This window comes from Tinamus guttatus, unplaced genomic scaffold (genome assembly GCF_059628265.1).
Source record: "Tinamus guttatus ecotype Peru unplaced genomic scaffold, ASM5962826v1 Tinamus_guttatus_pri_ptg000459l, whole genome shotgun sequence".
Lineage (NCBI taxonomy): Eukaryota > Metazoa > Chordata > Aves > Tinamiformes > Tinamidae > Tinamus > Tinamus guttatus.
In genome coordinates this window covers 5,472,236-5,495,506 of record NW_028288993.1, presented here as the reverse complement: position 1 = coordinate 5,495,506, position 23,271 = coordinate 5,472,236, and the positions used below count along the sequence as shown (strand labels likewise).

General features: G+C 49.3%; 2 protein-coding genes across 3 annotated transcripts in view; one reads left to right on the top strand and one right to left on the bottom strand.

Moving 5' to 3' along the window:
- LIMK2 (LIM domain kinase 2) overlaps positions 1-3,510 on the top strand; it is a 28,903-nt gene extending 25,393 nt beyond the window's left edge. For both annotated transcript variants that reach the window (XM_088532393.1, XM_088532394.1), the window contains 3 exons: positions 594-649; positions 2,584-2,741; positions 3,288-3,510. In XM_088532393.1, coding sequence (XP_088388519.1) covers positions 594-649; positions 2,584-2,741; positions 3,288-3,444 — 371 coding nt within the window. In that variant the 3' untranslated portion in view covers positions 3,445-3,510. The remainder of the gene's footprint in view (positions 1-593; positions 650-2,583; positions 2,742-3,287) is intronic.
- A 2,844-nt stretch (positions 3,511-6,354) lies between these two features.
- PIK3IP1 (phosphoinositide-3-kinase interacting protein 1) lies at positions 6,355-13,029 on the bottom strand. Its single transcript, XM_088532392.1, has 6 exons — positions 12,936-13,029; positions 12,712-12,828; positions 12,520-12,636; positions 10,076-10,261; positions 9,877-9,955; positions 6,355-7,942 (listed from the first exon to the last, which is right to left on the bottom strand). Exons 1-6 carry the CDS (start codon positions 13,027-13,029, stop codon positions 7,735-7,737), a joined length of 801 nt encoding a protein of 266 aa, XP_088388518.1. The 3' UTR covers positions 6,355-7,734.
- Positions 13,030-23,271: the final 10,242 nt, after the last annotated feature.

Sequence of the window (23,271 nt, the reverse complement as noted above, 5' to 3'; positions counted from 1 at the left end):
CTGCTTCTCAGACCTGGCGTTTGTCAGAAGAGCAGGCGAGCAGGCTGACATCACCTCCCGAGGCAGGGCTGCTCTCTTCTCCTCACCATTATTCCAGTCTTGGCTGGGGAGGGTGGAGTGTCTGTAAGCGGAGAGCAGCCTGCGGGAGCTCATCTGCCCTCCCAGACTCAGAGTGCTGCTCGTGTGTAATTTATTACCTCTGCAGTCACTGCAGCAGGGCCTGGGCACTCGCTGACTGCCAGGGAAGCTGAACGCCTCGAGTGCTCTGTAGGGAGGCACCACAACAGCAATCAATGAGACTGGGCACAAGCTTTCCAGAGCTGCCTTTAGAATTTGCTCAAACCTCTGGCACGTGAGGCTTTCCTGTGCAGAAGCAAGAAGCAGGGTTTAAATATGGGGGGCTTTGTGGGGGAAGATGCAGTTGCACACATGCAGCCAGCCCAGATGTGCGCCCTGCTGATCTGCTGTTCGTAGGGCCCTCGGGGGAATAGAGTTAGCTGAGCTTCAGCGGCCAAGCGTGGGACAATGCTGGCAGCTCCTGGAGTAGCTGGATGGGGAACTGTCTCTGAGCTGCATTTCTTATGTTCCTGCAGGACAGAGCTATGATGAGACCGTGGATATCTTCTCATTTGGGATTGTGCTCTGTGAGGTAAGGTCATGATGGGGTATCTTTGTGCTTCTCCTTCTCTCCTTCCTCATCATCTTCTCTGCTACACGTTGAATCTGGGTCCACAGGCTGTGACTTAGCAGCTCAGTGAGTTAAGCTGGAATGCAAACAAGCTCACCCCACTTCTGGCCCCTCACAGAAGATACCTGTCCTGTAACCTTTTGGTCCCAAAGTTTCCTCCTGGATTGAAAGAAATTAATAAAGTTCCTCCTGAACTGAAAGGAGCTGTAAAGAAGTGCAGCAGGTTCTGACTGAGCCCTACTGTCTGTTTTACCACAGGAGTTATAGTTGTTGTTCTCTAAAGCCTGAGTTGTTTTTTGTTTTGTTTTTACCCTATTGCCTCAGTAAGAGAACAATCTGCTGTGCAGTTACCTCAACAGATTCAGGGTCTACATCCTCAATGGCAGTTGATTTCAGAGAAACTGAAATCTCCTTGCAAGTTGATTAATGAAGCTTTGACCCTGCAGTTTGTAGGCTTAGGATATCTCTGAGCTGATTCACACTCTTAGTGCTGTATCAGGCTGCTGTCTGCAGAGCAAAGAACACCCCACCCTTCCTCTGCATTTCTACTGTAGTGTATTCCTTCTAAAATGAAAATACCTTGTGGCTTTTAAGGTTGCTATGTGTGCAGATAATTCAGCAGTTTCAGGAATGTGAGGGGAGACCAGCATAGTTTTTCCTTCCATGCTTACATGAAGGACATGAAGAAAATATCTGAGCATAAATCCTTGTGGCCTCATCTGGAGCTCTATTTACACTGGGCTGTCCTCTCAGAGAATGTTGTGGTTGAGAGTGACGGATTTGGGAACTTGAAAAATCTGTATGACGGATTAAAACAATTGTTTCATCTAGAAAAAAGACAAAGAGGTGATGGCAGATAAGCATTTCCCTTGTCCCCAAAATAAAGATGCTAAAAAAAGAAGCAGCATACTCAAAACAGATAAGGGAGTAAAGCTGCCAAGATACATACTGGGTGTTCCACTGCCTAGTTACAGGGCCTGGTTGTCCTGCTGAGTTATTGGCTTAGGAAAGCCAGGGTGTTTGTAAATAAGAACACCCTTTTTGTGATACCTGATAAGGCTTTAAACCTGATATTTTTCTGCATGTGAGAGACTGTAGTAATGCACAGAAGTAAACTTCTCCGGGTGCAAATTACCCTGTAGCTGCTTGCTGAGGGTTCCTTTCCTCTTACTAACCCTCGTGTGTGCCACTTGCTTCTGAGTTGTCCCTGATGGCACCTCATGCCAGAGGTGGCAAGTGCCCCTCTGTGCAGGATATGTTGAGTACTGGGACCTCCTGGGCAGGTTCTCTGTGTCCCACCCATCCTCTTTCCTCTGCCGTCTCTGCACCCCCTGAGCATTTGTTCTGTGCTGGTTCTTTCCTGACTCTCCTCTCTGGCTGTGGGCGGGTTGTGGCAGAGCGCTCTGTTTGTGCTGCTGTCGCCTTTCACAGCCTGGCTCTCGAGCTCTGCAGGACAGAGCTTTGCTGGTGATGGGGTGAGGTTGAGGGGAGGGGAGGAATGGGGATGCAGATTGGGGTCAGGATCCTGTTGTCAGGAGGGGCTGCATGGGCCTCGGCAGTTAAATGCCATGTAGCTTGCTGGGAGGTGCACACTGCTGTGTACCCTTCAGCAGCAAACCCTGGGGAGGGAGACGAGGCTGGGTCCCTCCACAGCAGCAGCCATGTTGCCAGATCTTGCAAAAAAATCACATGAAACTTCTCTGTATTTCTGTGCCTTGCTTGCTCCATTGTGCAACTATCCCCCTAGACAGGAGGGACTCGTGCAATGCCAGAGTTTCTGCTCTTTCTCTTCTGCCCTAATCCTTTGCAGAAGGCCCTGTCTGATGCTGGGGTGACCTGTTTGTAATGCTGTGGGACTGTTGCTGTGCATAAGCACCCCTCTCCTCTCCCTCTAGATCATAGGCCAGGTGTATGCTGACCCGGACTGCCTCCCACGCACACTGGATTTTGGCCTTAATGTCAAGTTGTTCTGGGAGAAGTTTGTTCCTGCTGACTGTCCTCCAGCCTTCTTCCCTCTGGCTGCCATTTGCTGCAGACTGGAACCAGAGAGCAGGTGGGTTTTGGGCAGGAGGACCCTTCTTTGTAAACCTGGGGGATCTGTCCTTACATCCCTGGTGAAAGAGTTGCTCAGCACAGAGGATGGTAGAGGGTTGTATTCCTGCCTTTTGTGGGATTGCTGCCTGGGAAGCTTCCATGGGAAGGGAGGCTAAGGACTCCTGAGCTCAGGAGAGACTGAGATGGAGATGTAAAGAGGAAGTGACTGTTCAGTTTCTCATGTGTGAGAAGTTCAGGCAGTCCTTGGCAGCATGTCTGAAATGCAAATACTTCACACGTGGTTTCACTTGTGAAACTTGTAGCTTCAAAACAGTTGATGCCATTGAGTTCAGAAAGGGCCAGGCCTGCCTGATCAACACCTGTAAAAAACACAATAACCCCAGATAGATGTGATCACTGCAGTCTCTGAAACTACACGGGGAAGGATCATGTTCCAGCTCACAGCTCTCCTCAAGGGGCAGTGGCCTGGATAGGTTCTTGGCCCAGCTGTTCCAGTTGCTGCTTGTCCTCTTCCACGTACATATCTACTCATTTGTCCTTCTAGACCCACGTTTTCCAAGCTGGAAGATTGCTTCGAAGCGCTCTCTCTCTTCCTGGGAGAACTGGCTATCCCCCTGCCATCGGAGCTGGAAGAGCTGGACCACAATGTGAGTGTGCAGCATGGACTGAGCCGCGACAAACTACCTGAAAACGCAACCTAGTCAGTCCGTCCTGCCGCGCGCGCCCTGGCGCGGGAGCCGAGCGGAGCGGCGGGGAGGGAGACGCGCTCCAGCCATTCCAGGGCATTAGCAGGCACTGTGCTGCACATTCGCTGCATTGCCTCTCCCCTCCGCGTCCGACACACCTGCCCCTCCTCCTGGACCTCCTGTTCCCTGTGGATTTATGGCATGTTTCAGAAAAAAGGCCGTTTCCTGCCAACTGCGCCTAGGAAAGCTGCTCAACACTATTTTTCTGGCTTGAGAAATGTGTTTCTCTAGCCCCTTTCAGGCTTCTTTACTGTGGTGCCTTAGAACTTGGCTGCAAGCTGTGAAGCCATCCTGGCCTGTTGCCAGGGAGGGAATTGCCTTAGGAGACTCCTGGTAGAGACCAGCACTTCTGGAACTGCTTCTCCCAGACTGACCGCTCTGCCCAGAAGGCTGGGGAAATCAGGCACCCAGCAAAAGACCCCACCAGGACAGTGTGCGTGTTCACATGTTTGTTTTCCAGAACTGCCTGTTGAGATTTTGGCCTCTGGTGTGTGCCTGGGGAGGGAGTGAAAGACCCCAGGAACCGGGCAGTTCTCGTAAACATCTTGTCTCTGGGGAAGCACATATGAATTTTTCCCTTTTCCATGCCCCCCCGCCCTTTTTTTTTCTTTCTCTGTCTCTGAATACCTCTGAAAGCCTGTCCAGAAACACTAAGATTGAGCTCTGCTTGCCCCTCCTGATGATGGTGATCAAGGCAGGCCACAAATGAGCCACTTGAACATCTTCAGAAGCTGAGCCTGCCCAGTGAGTCTGCCTGCCCAAGGCCCTTAATCCAGATGAGAGGATTTGAACCTGAATATGTGGAACTGCACTGGCTGCAAAATACCCAAGGCTGCTGCAGCCCTTGGCCTGTGGAGATGAGGTGACCAAAGTGCTGAAGGTGCTCTTCAGAAATCTGAAAAATCCCACTTGAGGTTTGAAATAGCTCCAGCTTCATGTGTGCATGCTGATAAAGGGGCATGTACCCAAGGCTTTTGCAAGGATGGACTTGCTGGTGAACAGGAAAGTACTGGATATTGTCCCATTCTCCTGGGAGTGGCAGCTACAAAACTAATACTTCAGTTGCCATTACCTCATCCTTCCCTGCAGGCTGGGTGAGCTACTCCCTTTGAAGGTCCCTTGGTGCAGCTGCGGCTGCAGCACCTGAGCTGATTCTTCAAGCAGAAACTGTCTTTGGGGTCATGCCCTGCTTTTGGGGAGAAGATAGAGGTAAGAGTCAGCAGAGGCGTCGTCTTCCAGCACTCAGCCCCTGTCATAGGGGAGGAGAGAAATGAGAAATAAGCTGCTGCTGCAGTAGCACATGGGGTTGGCAGAACCGAACAAAAAACTGGCTCAAGTCCTGCTCTTCCACAAGGTTCCACAAACCTTGTGGTTTAACTGGATTTTGTGTGTTCCTTTGCTGCCCCCCACCCCGTTCTGTATGGAATGGGGAGGAATGGGAGGTGTTACGTATTAGCTGTTACTTTGATTTCTTCCCCCATTCTGTATTGAGTGGGGGAGAATGGGTGTTACATCTTAGCTGTTACTTTGATTTCTTCCCCCATTCTGTATTGAGTGGGGGGGAATGGGTGTTACATCTTAGCTGTTACTTTGATTTCTTCCCCCATTCTGTATTGAGTGGGGGGGGAATGGGTGTTACATCTTAGCTGTTACTTTGATTTCTTTCCCCATTCTGTATTGAATGGTGGGAAATGGGTGTTATGTCTTAGCTGTTACTTTGATTTCTTCCCCCTACCCATGAATTTAAAGTACTGTGTAAAATGACATGGGATCAGCCATCACCTGACAACAGGGGTGTGTGTGAGAGGGGTGTTTTTAGTTTGTATAGGGGTGTTTTAGCAATGCTGAGGACTCCTTGTGTTGTGAGTCAGGAGGGAGCCTCGCTAACTGGGTCCAGTGGACTCAGGATTATTATAGGACTTGCCCTGTCTTTCCCCCTCCCAGGTTTGCGAGGGGGAGAGTCCTGGGTGATGTGTAGGTGGGGTTTATGAACTGTGATTTGCACAGACAGCTCCATGTTCTAACTAAATTAAAAGCAATAAACATGCTATGGAAACAACTGTGCGCTATCTTTGTGGTATATAGGGCAGGAAGAAGTTGTTGCTTTCTTGGGGTTTCTAGTCCTGTCACAGAACAGTAACATCATAACTAGAGAGATCAGATATGATCTAAGAACTCACTTTTTAAAAGCCCTGTGGCTGCTACTTTTACCGGACTGCACAGCAGCTTTGTAGCACAGAGACCATGCAAATGCTCTGCAGCAGTCTTTATCGGGAGTGGGGGAAAGGGAAGAAGCTGTTAAGAAAACCAAAATTAAGAGCAGGCTTCAGCCTCTCTCCTGGGGCCTAGCTGTGCACCCATTCTGAAGCAGGGAGGAGAATACAGCCCATTTTTTAGTAACTGCACTCTCCATAGATGGAGTTAAAGTGCATTTGTTAATGCCAGGACTGAAGGAAGAAGCTGGCTACCTCAGTGCCTCCTGTAACCCGCTGTGCTCCATGTCCCTACAGCCCTGATGAAGCAAAGCTGCTGCAGAGGCACCAAAGCGGCGCGGGGCAGTAACTGACCCCTATTCCCCAGGGCTGCCTGCTTGTCCGCCCGGCTCGCAGGGCTGCATCCCCACTGCTGCTTTCCAGGAATGGTGTCCCAGGCCTAAGGCAGCTGCTGCCTGCAGGGGCACAAGCCCCCTGTTCCCGTGTCTGTGCTGCTGCGTGGAGGTCCTGCTGCTTGTAGGGATTTACCTGTGCCAGGCAAACTGAAGTAGCATCTTCCCCGCTCTTTGGAGTTGGCACCAAGCAAAAGGGTGGTGCTCTGCAGGCAGGAACGCACAGATGAGCCACAGCCCACGCAGGTGTCCACACAGCGTTTTTCTTCTAAGCTTTAATACCAGGTCACATAATCTGCACCTTCTCATTATGAGGTATTTAAAACATTTTACAAAGAAATGGTATTCAAAGGCATTTAAAAATAAAATGTTTCCCTTTTCTGAATCAAACACACTAAAATCCCTACTGCCAAGTGCTGTTCCCTGTTATTCCCTCAGCTATGCAGCAAAGGGCTAAAAAATTCACTTGAATGGCTTGAATCCCCTGAACTGGGGATGGATGTTTCCCTGAACTGGCCTTGCCACAGTGCTGGGTGGGAGACACTGCAGCAGCCATCCCTTCCAAACTCCCTGAAACAGTTGCTGATAAAAGTTGTTACAAAACTGCTGTAAGGGGGCCAGGCTCTGCAAGAGAGTCTTGCTGCACAAGCAGTGTGTGTGTGAAGGAGGCTAGGCCAGAAACCCTGCCATAACTTTGGGAACTTGCAAAAGTAGCTGCCCTTCCTGCCCTTGTCATGGGAGCTACTGTGTCCTGGTCACCCCTACAGCTGGCCTAGCCTCTAGGTCCAGAGCTGGTCCTGGAGGAAGTCAAGGGAATTTGGAAGCTCCTCTCAGTGCTCAGTGTACTCCAGGTAACTGAAGGGCAGGTTATTTTTCTTCACAAGTATCTACTGCTGTCTTCTGCTTTCCTGATTTGTGTAAGTGAACATGAGGCAGGGACTGCCTGGACACCTACAACTCTGGCTGTGCGTGTAGCACCACAGGGGAATAGAGATGTGGCCTCAGCCTTGGAAGACCTGGATTTGTCAGCAGCTTGAGAAGAGCTTTTCCAAATTGATGCTGGGCTAAACCTACTGCTCCTGGCCAGAGCCACTACACTCTTTCCTCAAAAACCAAAAACTAGATTTAGCAGCAGGATGCTGAACAGTGTCTTCAGCTCTCAGCCACTAAAGCAAAAGGCAGGACCTATAATCAGAGTGTAATTATCTAGCTACATCTGCTGTGAAGCTCCCCTCAATCCCTGCAGTACTGCTCTCCCCTGGGGTTCCAGGCTGAAACGCAAGTAACAGTGCACACCATTCAACAGGAAAGGAACAGAGAAAGAGGAAGCCAAGACCATGCTCTGGACTATGGGATCTGTGACCAGGTGTGAGCCTGGCCCCTCATCCCCCCTATCCCCTTGGCGCTCCATGGAGATAGACGGGAGGAAGCAGCAGCGTCCACCACACCAGCCCCCAGCTGGTCACGCACTGAATGGTGCCCCCAGACAGATCGTAATGAGCAGCCCATCACTCTGTCCCCTGCTTCACCTCCATCCAGCTTTCATCAAAAAGAAAACAAAACAGAAATGAACACGCGCCCTGCCCTCGCAGCAGGAGCTGGGGGCGATGCTCGGCCGGCAGCTCTCCTGCCCCAGCTGCTCAGGCGCCAGGGGTACCCGCCTGCTCCATGAGCGGCCCGCTCCCGTCGCGGCCGTCCTCCAGGGGCGTCTCGTTGGTGTGCACCACGATGGTGTTCTCGTCCACAAGCTCGCACGCTGGGTTGGTAAAAGCTGACAGTGGCAGTGTGATGCGCTGCATTTCACGCTCATAAACCTTCTGCTCATGCTTCTCCTTCAGGTCTTTCCCCCTACAAAATTAAAAATAAAAAAGCAAAGGTGTCACTTCTCAGTTGTGGAGTCCCAGCAGAGTCATGCAGCCAAAAGAGAGAGGTTCAGCTCTTTAACAAACAGACATTCCAGAGAGCCCAGAAATGTTCCCCGCTTCCCCCTGCTGTAAGCAGAGCACCCTACACATGCACCTATACAAGAAACAGCCAAGCTGTGTCTGTTCCTCCCTCATAAACCTGCTTATTCACTGACAGAACTACAGCTAAACCATGACTTTAACATTGTGCTTCTCCTTCACAGCAAAGCACTGACACGTGCTTCCTAACACCTTACAGTCTTGTGGCGCTGGTCAGTGCAGGCACAGGACGCAGTGAGACAGCACAGACCCTCTGCTCTGCAGAACTGCTGCTGTAGCCACCTACATCTGCCAGAAACAAGCGCATCTGTGGTGACAGATTCTGCCTTTTGCTGCAGCAAACAGACTTATGCAGCAAATGAAGCTGTTACTGAGAGAATTAAACCGTAAGAGCTGGCCCTGCTTTCTGTGGTTACAGCTAACAGCTCTAGACCATAATCGGCTCCTCAAACCCACCCTGCCTGTTCCTAAGGCAGGTGATACCTCTGTAATTTGCACAGAACTGCCTCACTTTAAAAATGGCTGGCATTAATAGCATGTTGTCTCCAGAAAAGCTCTGTACACCAAAGACACAGCGCTACCAAACCCATTAAAGATTTCTCATCACACCCACGCACACCTGCCAGCTCGGACAAGCTGTGGCGAGCACAAGGCACGGTGCGGAAAGGGAAGGAAATCACCCCGGCAGCGTGAGAGGAAGCTGCATGAGACCAAGCTCAGCCTCGCCCTGCCGAGGGGCGCGCGGTGACACAGGCAGCACCCGGCGCTCGCGAGGCCGCGATCGCAGCGGGGCAGAGCTGCCGCCGGGGGTTTCCAGGCCGCGCGCGGGCGCCCTGGCCGCCTGCCAGCGCCCCAGACAGCGTGCTCTGAAGTGACACCTCCAATCAGATTCCTCGACAAGCAGCGCTCTGTGTTTTGCCCCTTACGTAACACTCTTCCCTGTTTTTCTACTGTCTGCATTTATTATGAACACTTACATAAGGACATGTCCCAGCTTGGGAAAGAGCTCCTTCTGTTTTCCTGTGTCAGACTGCTGTCAAACAGCCAAAACACAAAACAAACCCTCCCGGAAGAGGTAGCTCGGGCCTTCCCTTCCAACCACGTTCATTGCTATTTGTTAATCCTCCTCTGAATCTTGCAAATGACCTGCCTGCTATTACCACTGACGCTTCTGGTGCTCAAATGCTGCTGAGCTACCAAGAGGTTTTTGCCCAACACAGGAAAGTACTTGCACAAGTCGTAAGAGTGAATCAAAACTAACCTCAGAGCAGACAGGAGCTTTGGCAAAATATAATTTGCCAAGAAAAATGCTATGTGGGACCCCATGCACATTCCAGAGAGATATTCTCCAAAGGCTAGCTAACGGAACCAGAGGACCACAGGGGAAGCTGACCTGCTTGGGGATTTTTTTTTTTCCTGATCACAAAAGGAACTTCCTGGGATTTCACCTCAGCCATTTGCTCCCTCCACCTTATACCTAAAATTCAGCTCTCCTGGAAACACCTGAGAAAGCCATCCTGAGGGACAAAAACAAACAAGAACAAAACATAGGAGAGCAGTTTGAAACTTTAAATAGAACAGAATCCTACCCTGATGGGTCAAAATGAGAAGAATGGGATTCATTCTTAAATAGCTGCTTTCTCAGTGTGACAAGAAAAGCTCCTGCATCATCAGAGATGTATGAGAGTTTATACTTCCATCTGCCTTTTCACTATGATCTGGTTTGGTCTGCAGGAGCTTGGACTCCTGAACTGGCCAGATTGTTTCATGCCTACACCAGCTTTTGGACAAAAAAAAAAAAAAAGAGAAGCCACTGACCTCTTGTAGACATATCCCACGACAATACCAGCTCCAATGGCGATGATTATCACCATCATGATCAGCCCCAGCACATAACCTGCGAGGATAAAGAAAGAGGCAAAATTAGAGGCCATAAATCCAGCTTTCAGAGTCTCAAAAGAAATTCATCCTGCCAGAATTACAGGAAGGGATCCAACATGTGATTCCAGGTTTGTACCTAGTGTCCCTAAGTCCTTCTTCTCTTTGGAGTTCATCTGCACTCTCTGACTGATCCCGACGACGGGCTGCACAGCGGCAGCCTCGCTCCGGGAGGGTGACGTATCAGCCGGTTCAAACACCTGGTTGACCTCCTGGGAAGCATCAACCTCCGCTGTAGAGACCGGGGTTGCGGTAGAAGTAGCATCTGTTGGGTGGAAAACAGCGACATTCTGAATACCAAGCAGATGAGAGTACTTCAAAGCAGCAGGTGCCTAGCGAATAGGACAGATCTAGTCTGGTAGCACTGAACTGCCTTTACTCTACATTGAAACCTCTTACACTGTTGCCAAAAATCCTAAATCTTATCAGGACAGGAAAGAAACAGAGTCCTCCCTCGCTTTGCCTCAACCTCTATCTATTTAACAGGGTGTGCAAGGCACCAACCACCACAGACAAGGGAGGAGTCAAGACAGCAGAATGAAACCAGGTTCAGGACATTAGTCCACGGATGCACCATGACTTCATTTAGTGCACGGATCAATACACAGGCTGCAGCTTCAATCACGCGGCGCAGACACGAACAAGATGATCAGAATCTCCACCCCAAACCTCCCAGGAGCCTATTTATCTCTTTTCTGCCTCAATCCTCTTTACACACAAAGGAAAGGAAAGGATGGAAGGAGACTCCAGCTGGAGACAACAGCCCTGATTCGTTCTTCTTTCTCAGGGCTCTTTGCAGACGCGTAGAGTGACAGACAGGTTAAGTCACAGCAACAACACTTGAGGCAGCACAGCCCCTGCCTAGTGCCACTATATCAACTCCCTCCCCTATTTTGAGCAAACAGCTCAAAAAAAAGTAGTCAGAGCTCTGGGAAAGGGGCATAAGGATGGATGATCATGGCACAGGCTCTTTCCCAGCACTATGGACTTTTATCTACAGCCTTGAGACCTATTTTTGAGAGAGCTTCCTCTTTTGTGCCACGAACAGAAGCAGTGCAACAGTAAAAGCTATGGTGGGGGACATACCCACTGCCCGCATGGGCCAGCCCCTAAGGAGAGGAATCTACCTTTTGGACATGCCATCCCCAGGATGCATTGACACCTGAAAGCTCCCTCTGCCTCTCAGCAGGCCTGGATCTCACCCCCCAGCTCTCAATACCTCCCTAATTGTATCTGCAGCCATTTTGAGTCCTCAGTGGAATGTGAAATGGAAGTGCGAGGGGGGTGCGTGAGAGGAAGGCAGGGGCTCCCGCACTGCACAGCTGCTCTGCTCCAGGTCAGCCAGAGCAGCTCGCTGAGGAGAGCGGGGAGAGGCGGCCGCAGCGGGGCTGCTACTCCGGGCTGTAAACATGGCCCGATTCCTTAAATATGCAAATGGAGAATTGGCTGAAAGGTCAGTCAACTCCCCCGATCCCAGAGCTGCAGCACTGAGTGTTTTGAGGAAAGATCTTGGCAGCAACATTTGTTTTGCTCTATCTTTAGAGAAAAGCAGGCAAAAGCCGAGTGAAGGAAAGTGGAGGGTGGGGGGAGAGTGTTTACATGCAGGGATAGCAATCTTGGAGGACAGTAGGGTGCAGACGGTTTAAGGGGGCTCAAAGAGAAACAACTCCAATAAGCAGCAGTTGCTTTGGACTCGGTCAGTACAAACATCTCTCCCTGACACAGGCTTCAGCTGGAGTTCTGCTCTTGGCAGGTTATTTCCCACCCCAACACACTCAACTGCCCAGAGGGAATCCAGTCTTTGGGGTTTCCTTCTTTTACTGTCCCCCCTCAATTCCCCCCCAGGCTGCAGCAGGACACAGCTGGGGGGCAGATGTGGGGTGCAGGGAGCCCTGGGGACAGCTGCCTGTTCTGCAGCTGGGAAGTGGGGCAGCTGCAGCCTGGGTTGTTTGTGTGCAAGCAGGCACTGGTGTGGGTGCTGCACTGGGCTGGGGAGGTGCAAGGGGGGTGCAGGGGGGTGTTGGGGTAAACAGGGTGTTGTTCATGTGCAAAGTATGTGGGGAGCAGTGTTGGAGTATGGAGGGGTGCATGGGGGGTGCTGGGGAGCAGGAGGTGCAGAGGGTGAGGTTGGTGTGCAGGAGGGTTAAACGGGGGGGTTATTGGTGTACAAGGGGGTGGGGGGGCTATTGGGGTGCAAGGGGAGAAAGTGCAAGGTGGTGCATGGGGGGTGTTGGTGTGCAGGGGGGTTGTTGATGTGTAGAAGGGTGCAGGGGGCTGCTTGGGTGCAGGAGGGTTTCTGTGCGCATGGAGGCTTGAGGAGCAGAGAGGTGTTGGTATTCAGCCAGGTAGCGGTACATGGGGGTGCAGAGGGGGTTGTTGGGGTGCAGGGGGATGCAAGCTGGGGCGTTGGGGTGCGAGGAGGTTCGCGAGGGTGCAGGGGCTCCCCGCTCCCGTGCCAAAGCCCCGGGGGCAGCAGGCAGGACGGGGAGCAGCCGCCACCAGCCCGGCACGGGCGGCTCCTACCTGGGCACGGGGGGATGTCGCAGGCCCTGCGCTCCGCTTCCCCGGCGGCGCCTCGCACGAAGCACCAGGGCGCGGCGGCGCCGTCCGGGTTCCTGCAGCTGCTGTGGTCCTCGGCGGCTGCGGGGGGCAGCGGGCCGTGAGCGCCGGCCCCGGCGGCCCCGGCCCCGGCCCCGTCCCCGCGCCCGCACCTACCTGCCGCGAGCGCCGCGCCGCCGCCGCTCCGCACCGCGAGCCAGTTGAGACAGGGCGCTCCGCCGAGGGCCACGCGCCGGCTGCCGCGGTAGGACGCGCCGTCGCCGCGGAGACACTCTGCGGAGAGAGCGGCCGGGCCTTGGCGGCGAGCGGGGGCAGCGCGGGCCGCCCCCAGCCCCAGCCCCGCAGCCCCCCGGCCCCGAGGCGGCGGCGCCGCCGCTCACCCTCGGCGCCGCGCGCGGCCGCGGGCAGCAGCGCGCCCAGCAGCAGCGGCAGCAGCAGCAGCCGCCCCGCCGCGCGCTGCCCGCCGCGCAGCATCCTCGGCGCTGCCGCCGCCGCCGCGAGCTGCCCCGCCGCTGCCGAGCGCGCAGCGAGCGCCGCGCTGCGCCCCCCCGCACCCCGCCGGCTGCCGCCGCCGCCCGCCCCCGGCGCCTCCCGGCCCCGAGCCCCGGCCCCCCCAGCCCGGGGCGCGAAGCGCCTGTTCCCGCCCGCCGGGAGCACCCGGGCAGCCGCTTCGGGCGGGGGGGGTGCGCGCACCGCCCCTAGGGCGAAATCCTGCTGCCCTTTCCTGCCCGGGGCCGCCGGGGAGCCGCCACTGCCCCCGTGCACAGCCCCATTAACATTTACCACCTTCTCGCCCCTCTCCGTCGGGCGCTTTGCTTTGCCTCTGCAGGGACTAAGAGCTGGGTCTGCTTAGGGAAAAAGCAAGTGAAAAGCATCCAAAAAGCCTCAGTAATTACACTGGAGGTTCTCAGCCCCAGCAATTAAACCTTTCAGCAGAGCTTTCCAGCGCGGTACAAGATACGCTCCTGTTTTCGAACAAAGGCATCGGGACCGTGGCGCTGGCTCAGCAGCACCCAGAGTCACCGGCAGTGCTTGGTTCACACAGGGGAAAATGAGCAGCCGAGTCCCTGTCCCGCCTGGATGGGCTCCCGCAGGAGCCAAGGCAGCGCTGGGGTGCCAGCCGCAGCCCGGCCTGCGCTGCCAGGGGCTGCTCCTGCCCTGCCATCCGCATCCCTTCCCTGCGCATCTCTTCTCTGCTCTGCCACCTTCTATCCGTGAAACAAGGGATAATCCAACCTGCCCCCTCTGGGGAGGACAGGGAGGTTCCCTTCTGTTAAAGTGCCTTGAAATCACATGGAAAACTGAACACAAAATGTGCTTCCATGCCAGGAAGCTGCATGTTGTGTTCGGTGTGCGATGAATCACTTCTCTGGCTGCAGCGGGAATCCTTCCCTTCCACTCCCGGACACTTCCAGACTGGCGCTGCTCCCTGTGGTGCTGGCACAGGAACCCGCATGACAAGTGGCCTCATTCCATGCAGCTGGTGCCCTTTTCTGACCGGTCACCCACACTTTAGCCCTGCTCAGTCACCTGCTGGCTCTGTCCCACAAAGTGGCCACAAAAAGTGGGACAGGGGGGTAACAAGGGGTCAATCAAGCAGCACCGCAGCTGAACACACAGCCGGAAACCTTAGCACTTTTGTGCAATTCACATTTCAACAATATGATTTAACACCACAGTAAATTTAGTTTAGTAGTGTCAGATTAAAAATACTGCAGCCAGACTTGCTAAATTGGGAAAAGCGCCTGCGTGTCAATCCTGGCCGGCCCCAGCAGCTGAAAGGTCTGCTCCGTGCCCGCTCGTTCCTCGTGCGCGCAGGCTCCTGCTCCCCGTGCACTCCCCGTGCTCTCCAGCTCCCGAGGGGAAGCTGCAGCCAGCAGAACCCCTACTGACTATCCGAGAAGAGATTTTAAGAGCCAAACTCCATTCAGTTGGAAACTGCAGCACCACACATGCATCCAAAGGCACAGTCCGTTCAAAACCATTTATAAGGAGCCACCAGCTGGTTTATTTCTTATCGTTCTTATAATTCAATTATTTCCTCATAGTTCCCTTCCTGAGACTACCTAAATGCCTAGGCCATCTTGCACAGAAAGCACCTCCTCCTGTACATACTGATCCCAGAACTGCAGGCTGGGGAGTGCTCTCTGTGGAAACAAATCCCAGACTTTCCCAGCTCCACTGTTATGTAACAAGATAAATTTGCGCTTCTCATTTCCCCCAGCCAAGTTCCAGCAAACAATTGGAGTTTCTAGTCCTCGGAAGGACAACGGGGAATCTGGGAGAAACGCAAAAGCCTTCCTATTAATGGCAAAGATCAAAGTCTTTTCCATGCCTGACTTTTAAGTATAATTTTGCCTTTCATCTCTATTTTTTTCCAGGAGGAGGGAAGTTATGCCTGGCAGTTTCACAGAGTTAAGTTTAATAGGATGCCAGTGGCATCTGTCAAAAGCAGACGCGATTGCTCTTTTTGCTTTTGGGGAATGGGTTTGCTCTTTTTGCTGCATTTTTAGAGACGAAACCTGACATTATGTCTTAAGACTTGATTTTAAAGGAACTACCTGAATCATAAACAAGCAATTAGCGCTGTATCTACACCCTCACATATTTTACATATAGAAGTATGTACGTACATATACATACACACACCACAAAGCATACACATGCTACCATCCACAAATATTTCTCGGGAGCTGTTTTAGGAAAGAGGGAGATTAACAAACATCCCTCAACTGCGCATGAACCAGTCTGAACTGTCCTGATACTTTTTTGCCATTTACCTTGCACAGGTTTCAGAATGAAACAAGGTCTGTTTCTGTGTCCTGCCTGTCTGCTGTGCTTTATTTTGCTCTACTTTTTCACCTGTGGAGGGGGAAGAAAAAAAAAGCGTATAGGAAGTTTTCTTAAAGAAGAAAAATAGCTGGAAGCTGACAAGCTGCACGACGAGAGGCAACCTCAGCCCTGCAAGGGACTCTGCAAGAAGCCACCAAACCCACCCCCTCCGCTGCCTGCAGCCAAGGACGTTCAGATCTGCCCTGGGAAAAGTTTGTCCAAACTCCTAGCGAATGAACTAATATGCTTTATTACTTAATTGTACTAACGAGATACTGGCAGGATTAAACAAAAGCAATTTTCTAATCTAAGCATTCTTTCCTACATAAATTAATACAGATTGCTTAGAACAGAGAAAGCTGAACACTGCCCTCCTTGTTAACAGGTCATATGTCATATTCCCACCACTTTTCTCTTTATCCTTTCTAGGCAAAACAAAAATATACTCCCCCCCTCCCAAACCAGTTTTCTAAATCTCTCTTCACTCCAGCTCACCCTTTCTCCAATTTTCCAGCATCCTTGGTAAATTGTGAGGCCTGAAACTGAAGATAGCATTGAGGCCTTATACAGCAAGAGCTAAACAATAGAGCAATTCTTTTTAAAGCTTAAAGGACTGCAAGCATCAAATGCTACTAAATATTATTAAGTAATTAATACTCCAGATAAGCTCTTTTTTTTTTTCCTACTCCTTTGTTGCCTCTATCTGGATCATAAAAATAGCTGTGGGTCTCACCTATAAAATGCCTTCTGCAAGCAATGACGTAAGGGTCAGAAACTAGCATGTTTCATTCCTAAGCTAGAAACAATATGATTAGAGAAAGAGAAAAAAAAAAAAAGGATAAATCAAAGGTTGGAACGAACAGCTCGGATACGTTGTTTATGAAATTGGGAGCTGAAGTCTAACCACGGGCTACAAAGGAGCCAGCGTGGAGCGGCAGAGCCATCTCTGCTGCACTGTTGCATCCCGCCGCTGACATGTTCAAGGAGAGGCTTCCCCTCCCCCTTCCATCTGACAGCATGAGCTATTGCTAAGTAAATGCCAGCCACAGCCTCCAAGGACTAACAAGGAAGTCTGCAGAAGCAAAACAACCATATGTGATACTTGAACTGGTTCAGACTGGCTCAGACTCTGCTCTGCTTGCTCGCAGTGCCTGCTTGGGCCGGCTCTGGGGGCAGCGCTCTGGGGAGGGCACTCGGGGTCCCGCTGTGTCGCGGGCAGGGGCAGTGCAGCTGTGCCCTGGGCACAGCCCTGGGAGCTCCCCGGGGCCCTGGGCTGGGCGATTGGGCACCGGGAGGCCTCCCCACCAGCAGCACCTTTTTGTCCTTGCTGCGAGCGCTGCCCGGTGCCGCCGCGTGCCGTCCTCGGCGGTCCCCGCGCCACAGGCACCTGCGCTACTGCGGGTCTGCGGCAGCTGCTGTCAGGGTCCCACTTTGGATCTCTGTCCTCAGCCCCTTCCCCTTCTCGAGCGTGTCAAGATCCTTATGTGCATCACAGACACTCTGCTTTTACCTGCTTTCCAATGCATGCATCTCCTAGCAAGGTATAAAACTGCAGCGATGCTCTTAGGCACAAGGCATAGCTGTCTGAAGAGGGAGGGAGATCCCATCTCAGCTTCCAGCTTCCACTCGCACTGCTGCTTTCTACACATGCAGGCTGCTATTGACAAAAAACAGAGCATGTATTTAAGGGTGGAGGAAGGGGAGTTATTTGGAAAGATACTGTGATCTAATCAGAGAACACATGGGTCTGAGTCAAGAATTAGCAGCCTTAATCTAAATTTGTTTACTGATTTGTTGCCTGATCTTAGGCAAGTTTCTGCCTTAGTTTCCCCTGTTCATATTACTTATGCCAGAAAAGACAAAGAAATATCTGCCTGAGTGTTTTGAAAGCCTCAGATATGTGATATTTACATTATGAAACAGTACCCAAGGAGAAGGAATCATGAAAAGGGATATGCACGGAATGGCTGAGATGTTCCAAGTCCTGCATGTGTAATGCTGGCTCAGATAAAGAGCACAGCTAAACATTAACGCAGGCAGAAAAACACGAGCCATGTGTTGTTTTATAATGTATAAAAAGTAGCTTTGTAGCTCCTGGTTTCTTAATTCATTGTTGCACACAGAAGTGACTGGCAAAGCAAAGCAGTCAGCTAGGCCAATGTCTTGACTGTTTGGTAAATGTTGATCTAAAAATAATAGTTCATCTGCAAATGAGAAATGTGACAAAGGCAGCATGAAAATCTACGCCTGGAGATTTGGAGTCCAAGGGAATGAAGATTTCTATTCTAGTAACAGACAAATGAATTTCTAGCAAAATCAGACAGGATTATTCAAATGTCCTTCTACTAATACTTCACTTATCCTGGTAGCTGATTTCACAGTCAAGCAGAACTGGAGGCCTAAACTCTGCCATCTAAACATTAATAACCATGGAATATTATCAGAGTAACAGTTAGCTTCCATTGTGGAAGGAATGAGGTTATAGAGTTGCAGTTAAACACACAAGGCTTCCAGATGCTGCACAAAATAAACTGTCTCTGAAAACCACAACCACTGAATATAACGAAGCACCTCCTCTACCCCATGCAAACAGAAGGCAATGTGGATATAAGCATGTATCCATGGGGAAAAAATTCTGTAACACATGCGCTGATCCTTATTCATATCGGCTATATTCTGTTAACCTAGTTAGGTTTCTGGGGAGTGGGATCTGCAGCGTTTTTGTAACTCGGGGAGCAGAGACCAAACTGGTCAGTAGAGCTCCTCATGTTTACCCAGGGAAGTGTAGGATTCACAGGCAGCCCATTCACAATGCAGAGCTCTCACCTCTGGATTTTACTTCCTTATCTGTCCTGCAAGTAGATAAAACCTTTGGCACAAAGGCTACTGTAAAAGACCTCTCTCTCCCCAGGTGTTTGCCTGAAGGCTGAGGGAGAGGTTGTGTTTATTTTGGGAAGCTGCCTTTTATTTCCCTTGAAGAAACTTCTTTATTTTCTCTGCAAGTTGCCCACATGCCATAGACAGGCAGAGAGAGCTCCTTCCACAACTCTCATAGCTGGACTCATACATGGACTTGGCTCTATTACAAAAGCGACGAGTCTGTTCCTTGAACGTATCTACAGGACAGAACAAACATCTCTTGTCACTGTGGTGCTGAGTTCACTGTTTACAGAGTTAGCATTCAAAATGGTAAATTCACAAGGAGGCAAAAAGACCAGAAAGGAGCAAGGGGTTGAGAATGTAGGGAAAATTCACCTTACACTTCTTTCTTTATAATGTAATTGTGCTTGCAATACTGTGCATTCGGCTAGTGACCTAGCACCTAAGGTAGGCAGGCCAGGAACTTTGCAAAATATGTTTATGTATCCAATTTCATTTTTATTTCCACTTCCTTCCAGGTATTAAACAGGAACAACACTGAATTTCACAAAGATATTTGTTACTTCATCCACTTACGCTAAAAGAATTTAAGAATCTCAGCACACAGCCTCATAGAAAGGATTTTCTAGTCAAAATGAGACCATTTTGGCACATAGTGTTGCAATCTGCCCATGACACTACAGATTTGCATGTAGTGCTGTGGAAATGGGCAAAGGCAGGAACTGCCCTGAAAAGAGGAATACTTAGGAATATGAGAAATACAAGGCTGTGTCTCTGTCCACTTACCATCTCTAATCTTTCTCTCCAGGAAATGAAGGCATGCAACCTGCAGTGTTTAATTCTCTTTCGGTTTATTTCTATTTAAAAATCAGTTTTTGTATCCCCTTCTACAGAGGCTTCACCTTCCAACAGATCATACAAAAAATACACAAATTAGGAAAAAAAAAAAAAAAAAGATAGGCAGGTAAGTTGCTTTATACAAACAGGTCCCTAAGAACCCAAAAAGGCTAAACAGGCTCAGTTTCAACAGAAGCAGGCCTATAAATAGGCAAGAGACTTCACTGAAGTAGTGAAAGAATCACCATCCTCACCTAAGATACTTTCTTGCCTGCACTGAAGAGAATGGGAGGATTCCCATCAGCTGCAGTGGAAGCAGATTTGGGATTGATCAGAGCCAGTGGCAAGCTTTTCTCCTCCCTCACTTCCAAGGCACTGTCTCTTCCATAGGGCATGAAGCCAGGGAAAAATGCCAATTTTCTTGGCTTATCCCACACTCATGTTTCAGTTGTTCTCTCTACAGGACATCTGAGAATGGCCTTTTATTTTCTCTTACACTGTGTATTCGCATTAATTGCAGCAAATTTTCAAATTGCAACATACTGCAGAGAGAAATTCTGAACCCAGGAGCAAGGCTTGGTTGGTATCCGAGAGCCAGCAGTCAGCGTGACAACTTTGAAGAAGACATGTAAAAACTGGCTGGAGAAGGCACCAGCTTGTAGACCCAGAAGCTAGAAATCTATTAGCAATGAGAGACTGTCTATTAAAAAAGCACTTACCCAAGCTCACTATGTGACTGCAGGAAATTCAAGAGCAACGAGTGCCTTTATGAAGTGACCCCATGGTCTGCATGGGGCCCAGGAACTGGGAAGGAGTTACTGGAACGTCAGTGAGACACCAAATATCTCCTTTCTTCAGCACATCTCAGCTCAGAGCACTTCCAGGTCTGCAAAACTGCAGTGCAAGTAGAGAGGCCACCCAGGAAAAGCTGCATTCACATAAACCCTGAGAGTAGATCAATAAGGGCAGGGAGTCTTAATGTATTAATTAATGTACATTAATTAATTAATGTAGATATTTTATCTTTTAGGAAAAATGTGGCCAAATTTTAACTTTGTATCATGCCTAAAGTCAGAGGGAACAAACACTTGTAGCAGAGTTCAGCAGCACACTGCGCAGCACAGCCTGGCATGCCATTCACATCCTGAAATATTCCTACCCAGGGGTTATCATCATCTCATTTAGAGACAGGAACAAAAAGCAGGAAGAGGCTAGCGATGACACGAGGTGTTAATTCTTTACAAACAGGCGGTCATTACCCCAACCACAAGAAAAACAACTGTGGTTTTCCAATATAATGCTTTAACAGTTCCACCCATGCCCATAACCCCTAACAGCCAGGGCTCCAGCTCTTGCTCTGCACCACTTTGCACACAGGTCAAGGAACTACTTTTTTAAAGGACTCTTTTTAAGCCAGGCGGTCCCCGGTGCGGTTCTGAGCTAGCAGAGTTTGCAGAGCTCTCTCCCTGCGCGCAGGGCACATGCTGTCACAGCGCCCTGGGCGCAGGGAGGTGGCAGGGGACTCTGCAGCAGGGAAGCTGGCCTCGGGCTGCGGGCCAGGAGCTTCCTGCAAAGACAAGAGCAGCAGGCGAGGTGGAAGCCAAGACTGCCCCAGTGCTCACCACAGCAGCAGAAAGGTCTTGTTTTCAAAAGGCTATTCCACGTGAAAGGTGGGACTCTCAGGAAGCACAAGATTCTTCTCAAATCTGTCTTTCCTTTTAAGTCCTACTTTTTTATTTTCCATTTGCTGATTTGTTCCTTCCCTTGGGATGGAACTGAGAGCTAACTTGAGGGATTCAACATGAGTTTATATTCTGTTCAATTAAAACTCAGGTACTGTGTGCCTAGGCAAACAGTGAATGGTGTAAAGCTGGCTTAATTAATGTTAAAATATTCATAATGCTGTTAGGGTATAGTCATGATCCTGAAAAAGCCAACACATCCCACAGTTTTGTTTGGCATTTGCTCTCAGAGTTTTGTCATCATGGGCAATTGAAAATATTTTACTCTATTGGTAAGTAATGAAGAAAAGCCTTTCCTGTACCCAGTATAATAAAATTTTGGTAGCTGTCTTTTTTAATTTGTTCATATATCTCTCATGAAACCCAGAGCTCTCGCTCTCTATTCATTTGTCCAACACAGAAGTCTGGAGTCCTCTGAAATTTACTTTGGCATCTACCTCCTCAAGCAAGCACCTTAAAGAAATTAAAGCTGAAAGTGGTACCCCACTCCAGACTCAACACATAAGGTCAGATATTGATTTCCAGGAACAAAGGTTTAGTTAAAAAAAAAAAAAAAAAGACACTAAAGATACAACAGAGCCTACAAAATCTAGGTAGCTTTCATACTATCAATTCAATTAGTTGAGTTAGACAGACATTCAGTTACACAGTTCTTCTATTCAAGTCATTCCTTACAGCTGATAGCAATTGAGGGAGGAACAATAATTTTAGGAAATGCTTGGGAAATAACAAGTATTCCCTAAGTCACTGGCACTGAAAATAGGTCTAAAACTGTTACTGAGCATTTGCAATTATTCCAAAGATTGGTATAAAACCCAACTCCACACCATCTTATAGTTCTAGGCTTTAAAAAAAAAAGAAAAAACAATTCCCCAAACATGTAGTACTTTGTCCTACTATGGTTAAGGCACTGGATTGAGAAAAGGAAAATCTGGGTTCAATTTCTGGTTCTGCAATCAGTTTTGACACAGCCATAGGCAAATCATTGCAGCCTGCGAGCTCACACTCCACCGCATCAGATGAGCCACACCAGGAGTCTGTTTGTACTTGCCTAGCACACGACAAATACAAGGTAATATCAGTTAATTTGTTATGAAATCATATTAAATTGCTTTACCTTGCAATTTAGTCCACTTGTTGGGGACTAACAGCATGTAGAGGTAAAATTACTTTATGCAATAAGAGAAACCTGATGGTAAGTCTGAGACTCTAAACTCAACATCATATTAAAATGTACATGCATGTGTTTTTAATTTACGCACGTATTTCAATCATTAATCCATAAAATTATAGCAACTATTCCTTTCTTATCTTATCTTTATGCTTGCATTATAGCCTATTGAAGATGGGATCTTGCTGGTATGTTTTCATCACAGCTCATATACAAGGGACTGAGCCTCAGCTGAGGGGTTTAAGCACCTCAGTAATACAAAGAAATACTACTTTGATTACCAAAATCTGCATGAACTGAAATTCATTTCTTGGCAGAGAAGTGCATGAACTCAACTGCTGGACTGCAATCCCAACAAAGAATGTAAGGAAAGAAGAGATGGCATAAAAAAAAAAAGAATCATAATCTATACACGGATACGCCACTTAAAAACAGGACAGAAACACAGCTGAGTGAGCTTGCAGCTCAGGGGACATTAAGTTATCTCCCTTTGGACTCTGAACTTGAGGCCAAGTTTTCTGTTTGGACCTGTTTGCTATGCTAGGAGAAGCAGGTATTTCACAAAGTAGGGAACATGAAGAATTTGTACGTAGATTAATTTCCTAATAAGAAATGAACAATGTGCCTCCCAAAAGGACTTTTAAAAATGCAACTGCTAAAGACCTGCTTTCTTGCACTGTTGGCATGAGCCTGCACTGCTCACTGTGCTGGTGCAAATCTCGCCCATTTACACTGGACGATCCAGAACTGTCATTTCGGGATTGTTAAATTACTGTCTATTTGTGTCCGTGTCCACTAGACTGAGAAGAAAGCAGCTTAAATTCCATTTGTTCATGCCAACTTAGTAAGCATTTTCCTTGACAAGCAAAATGCAGGGCTAGTGTTGTAGAAGGTTTCCTTTTTATCTCAAGGCTTTTCACTGGCTTTATCAGGCCAAGTTCTACAGTGTTCATAACTAATTCCCATACATATGGCCCACATTCATCCCACTAGTGACACTGAAGTCAGCGGACCTAAAACAGGATGAAAGTGTCCTTTTTATTTTTTTTCTCTGGGTTCGGCATTTGGAATTGAATTTTGACTAATGCACTCTCTTCAAGTTCATATAGGAATACTGGAAACAGAAAGTTCCTATAACTTTTTTAGTGAAAGCTCCTTTCTCCTCCCATCCTAGGTTCAATTATACAGCAATTACCACAAAGGCAACACAAAACTCTTCTCAAATCCTCTTCAGGGTACAGTTCCAATTCCACA

Excerpts from the sequence above, each read along its gene's own strand:
- PIK3IP1 (XM_088532392.1), bottom strand. The coding sequence starts at position 13,029 with ATGCTGCGCGGCGGGCAGCGCGCGGCGGGGCGGCTGCTGCTGCTGCCG. Across the intron at positions 12,637-12,711 it reads CGGCGCGGCGCTCGCGGCAG|CCGCCGAGGACCACAGCAGC; the intron begins GTAGGTGCGGGC and ends TGCCCCCCGCAG. Across the intron at positions 10,262-12,519 it reads CGACATCCCCCCGTGCCCAG|ATGCTACTTCTACCGCAACC; the intron begins GTAGGAGCCGCC and ends TCCACCCAACAG.